The sequence below is a fragment of the Coptis chinensis genome, chromosome 5, assembly GCF_015680905.1.
Source record: "Coptis chinensis isolate HL-2020 chromosome 5, ASM1568090v1, whole genome shotgun sequence".
NCBI lineage: Eukaryota > Viridiplantae > Streptophyta > Magnoliopsida > Ranunculales > Ranunculaceae > Coptis > Coptis chinensis.
Window position 1 is genome coordinate 14413070 of NC_141460.1, and position 3715 is coordinate 14416784.

Sequence of the window (3715 nt, forward strand, 5' to 3'; positions counted from 1 at the left end):
TGGAAGAAAAGATAATCAATTAAAAGGAAAAAGAAGTCTTGGGAGCTCAATACATGTTGCTTCTGTCTGTCTACTAAATGCCTTCCTCTCCAGATTAAGATGTAGATGCAAACTAAAACATCTTTATGTCTAAGTACCAAAACAAAATCATAATTTGTTTCTTCTGCTATTGATGTTAAAAAAAGATAGAAAACTATAAAGGTAACCTGCCGGCAACGTCAAGAAGAAGGGAGCCTTCTTGATTGGGGAACAAGAAAAAATTCCTTAAAACGTATGAGAGTGAGATCCATATTTCCTTCCCCATCAACGCATCTACCAAGATACATTCTTCTTTTTCTTCTTATTCCCATATGCCATGTGAAATTTCCCTCCTCAGATTCAATTTAATATCTCGTGTTTTGTTTCTTTTGAATCTGCACCAAAACCCAAAGTATTGATGAAGGTCAACAGTAATATCATAGTGAGTTGGACAGATCAGAAACTTGATGATGAAAATATGAAATAGAATTAATTGGCTTTGTTTGTTATGGTCTGCCATTTATTTTCATACAGTGATTTCAAACTCAACTGAGAATATCAGGAATGCAACAACACAATAGTATTATTTGCAGACTGCATGGGACGGAATAAATATGAACTCCAACTTTCAACAGTCGATGAAAGAAGTTTGAAAAAATGTTACAAACTAAAATAATGATAGATGCCAATACACAGACTACCATAACATACCATGGTAACCCCTCCCCTCTATATTTCTCTGCAAGTCTGCCTCTTAGATATCATGATTGTAAAAGCACAGTACAATAAATAAGAATAACAGTGCCACATTTATTTGACCATTTAATGCATTTCCTGTCCCGTTAATAAATTGAGTTTCTACACATCAAACCTCTACTGCATTCTGTTGCCAAATCTTTGGTGAAATAGATCAATTTGTCTGACTTGATGATGCTATCTTTAACATCATTCAAGCATATTTCCCATCATGGTGATTGCTCATAGAAAACCTATCATCAAACCCAACAACCAGAAAGCAAAAAACGCAGACTTAGTTAGTTAGTTAGTTCTAATATGTTGGTTGTGGAGTGTGGACCAAAGATACAAATGGCTCCTAACGGGACATAAACGCAGTTGGTAAATGGTTCAAGAATATATTATACAATATAAGTTGTTATCTTCAAATAAATGACCACAGCCAGATCATAGTTGTTCAGTTTGACCACCATTTATTTTCTTCAAGGTTACTAACTTCTAGGTGTAGAACATGAAGGAAACAGTTATAGCACAATCAGCAATATAACACTCAACAGTACAATAGAAAGAGAAAGTATGCCATATGCTTCGAATTTCAACAATAAATTGACATTTCAAAGATTTTATTAAAGACTTTAACCATTTCACACAAAACCTTCCAAAAAAATGCCAACCAAACCAAACACACGCTTGCATTCAATGAACAAATCAAGAATGCTTTTGGCCCACCACATAATACCAACAATCTAACATGATCCAAAATGTTCGCTAATCCCATTTGTTCTTGATATACGAAAGGAGGTGTTATAATCCAATTGAAAGTTTTTGATGACATAAAATGACGAATTCATGAAATGTCAAACTATTGCACGCGCACAAACACGCCATAATACACGTGCAAATCAATATATTATTGCTAAGGTAATGAAAAGAGGGAAAAAGAGGACGTACCTAGAAATGGGAATAGTTAAGATGGACCAACACTGGTGCCTTCCTCGCTCTTAGTTCTCTGTTGCAATGGTTGAGCTGGAGAATGAATTTGTTGTTGATGAGGCTGATGCTCTTCTTGGGGCTGTGGCGTATGCGGTTGTTGTAACTGAAACGGGTTATCGAACGGAACCATTGCCATAGAAGACGGCATAGCAGCACTCATATGATTAAAACCACCACCACCCGCAGCCACAACGGCATTTCCATCGAATCCAGCATTGTATCGAACGAGTTCTTGTTGCTGCTGTTCATAGCTTCTCATTAGCTCTTGTTGCTCCCTTGCAGCAACCGCAACAGCGAATTGTTGCGCTTCAAGCAGTTGTTGGTGTTGGGGATCTCTTAACATCAATTGAGATTGCACTGCGGGTCCAGAAGGTAGGCATAACCCCATTGACGACATACCAAATGCACCAATGTTACCACCATGATGTTGAATCATTTGAGGATGGTGAGCTTGATGCAGAATAAGTGGTTGCATTGCAGACGGTCCAATATAAGTTGAAAGCTCCTTTTTCGCATTATAAAGATCATTTTGAACTTGTTTAAGCTTACTTTGCAGGATAGAGATTATCCCAACACAACCATAAACGGGATCACGCAATCGTGTCTCGGCTTCATAAGCTAAAGAATTCACTGCGTCTTCTCTTTGTGCTGGGTTTAGTTCATTGAGAAGCTTTGCAACATTGCTAGCTCCAAATACTTTGTGAACATTAGCAAATTTTTGCGGCTGATCAGGTGGGAAATAAGGTGCAAATACACATTCCTGCGTGCATTTCCTACGCAGAAACTTGCACGCCGCACATGGCGAATTTGATGATGCCATTCTTTCTACCTTGGCTGTAAAAATAAAATTGTAAAAGAAATAAAATAAAAAATGAAAATGTTAGTGCCAGAAGTATGTCGAAAAGTTAGATTTAGATTTTTATCTGCTAGTTTTGGAGATAGTATTTGGGGGGTATGACATTTTATCTTTGTTTAGGAGATTATGGTTTAATCCCAAAGTAAGACCAAAAAAAAAAGCGTGACAAATTTTAAAAGAGACAGAAAGAAGAATGTGAACCCTAGAATCGAAAAAGTTAAAAAGTTAAGGAAAAAAGAAAGAGACTCAAAAAATGAAAAAAAAAAAAAAAGCTAGTGATGGGTTTTGGCCATAAGAGATGACATTTTAACTGCCAAAAACTGCCTCCATCACTTCACTAATGCTTCAAGATAACCTCACCTCTCACTTTCTCTAACCGTCTTTCCCCTAGCTTCAAAACCGTTCTTGAAACAAGAATATAAAAAGATGAAGATCAAGCTTAGTATGATTTGGATTTTTTGTTGTTTATTTCCTCTTTTTGTAAAGATGCAAAAAAATATATTTAGATCTCTTTTTATATGACAATCAATTGGAGTATTTACAATATTCTTTAAAATGAAAAACAAAATGGAAAACAAGGACAGATCTTTTTTTACCTCAGAATCACCCTTTTTCCTTATAAATCATCAAGAATCTGCCAAAAAACAGTAAAACACGTCAAGATCAAAGATTACCCATTTCTTTTACGTGTTAGCTAAAATCATAAACAGTAAACCACATCTATCACATCAAGATTGGTAAAAGAAACAAGACTAACGCTAAAATATTACTTCAACGAAGCCCCTCTTCTTCAAACGAAAGATGGAAGCTTCTTCTTCTTCTTTAGCTGTTTTGGAAGAAGAGGGTTTTCGGGATCCCAACAAATGGAGAGAAAGAGAGATTTGAGGAGAGAGATAGAAATGGAAACTTTGACACAAGCCTATATATACACACAACAACATGTGGAAAGAGAGATTATCTAGTGGAACCCGGATGATGGATAAGTTGTGTAGCTTACACACTATTGCTGACGTGGCAAGTAAGAAAGATCTACCATGAAACAGCTCAGTGACACCTGAGGAGTGGGGGGAAAGAATAAAAACTGAATTGGAAACTCAATGACGTCAGGATAAT

General features: G+C 36.3%; 1 protein-coding gene across 2 annotated transcripts; it reads right to left on the bottom strand.

Annotated features, from left to right (window-relative positions):
- On the bottom strand, positions 1-3499 carry ASL1 (ASYMMETRIC LEAVES 2-like 1). Of its 2 annotated transcripts, none has more exons than XM_086559691.1 (4): positions 3373-3499; positions 3199-3236; positions 1705-2580; positions 1-413 (listed from the first exon to the last, which is right to left on the bottom strand). In XM_086559691.1, exon 3 carries the CDS (start codon positions 2564-2566, stop codon positions 1721-1723), a length of 846 nt encoding a protein of 281 aa, XP_086415817.1. In that variant the 5' UTR covers positions 2567-2580; positions 3199-3236; positions 3373-3499; the 3' UTR covers positions 1-413; positions 1705-1720. The 2 variants fall into 2 exon arrangements, with proteins under 2 accessions (XP_086415817.1, XP_086415818.1); XM_086559692.1 differs by having other exon boundaries at positions 3360-3499.
- Between the last annotated feature and the right edge of the window lie 216 nt (positions 3500-3715).

What these genes read in the sequence shown, in the direction of transcription:
- ASL1 (XM_086559691.1), bottom strand. Translation starts at nt 2,566, where the DNA reads ATGGCATCATCAAATTCGCCATGTGCGGCGTGCAAGTTTCTGCGTAGG.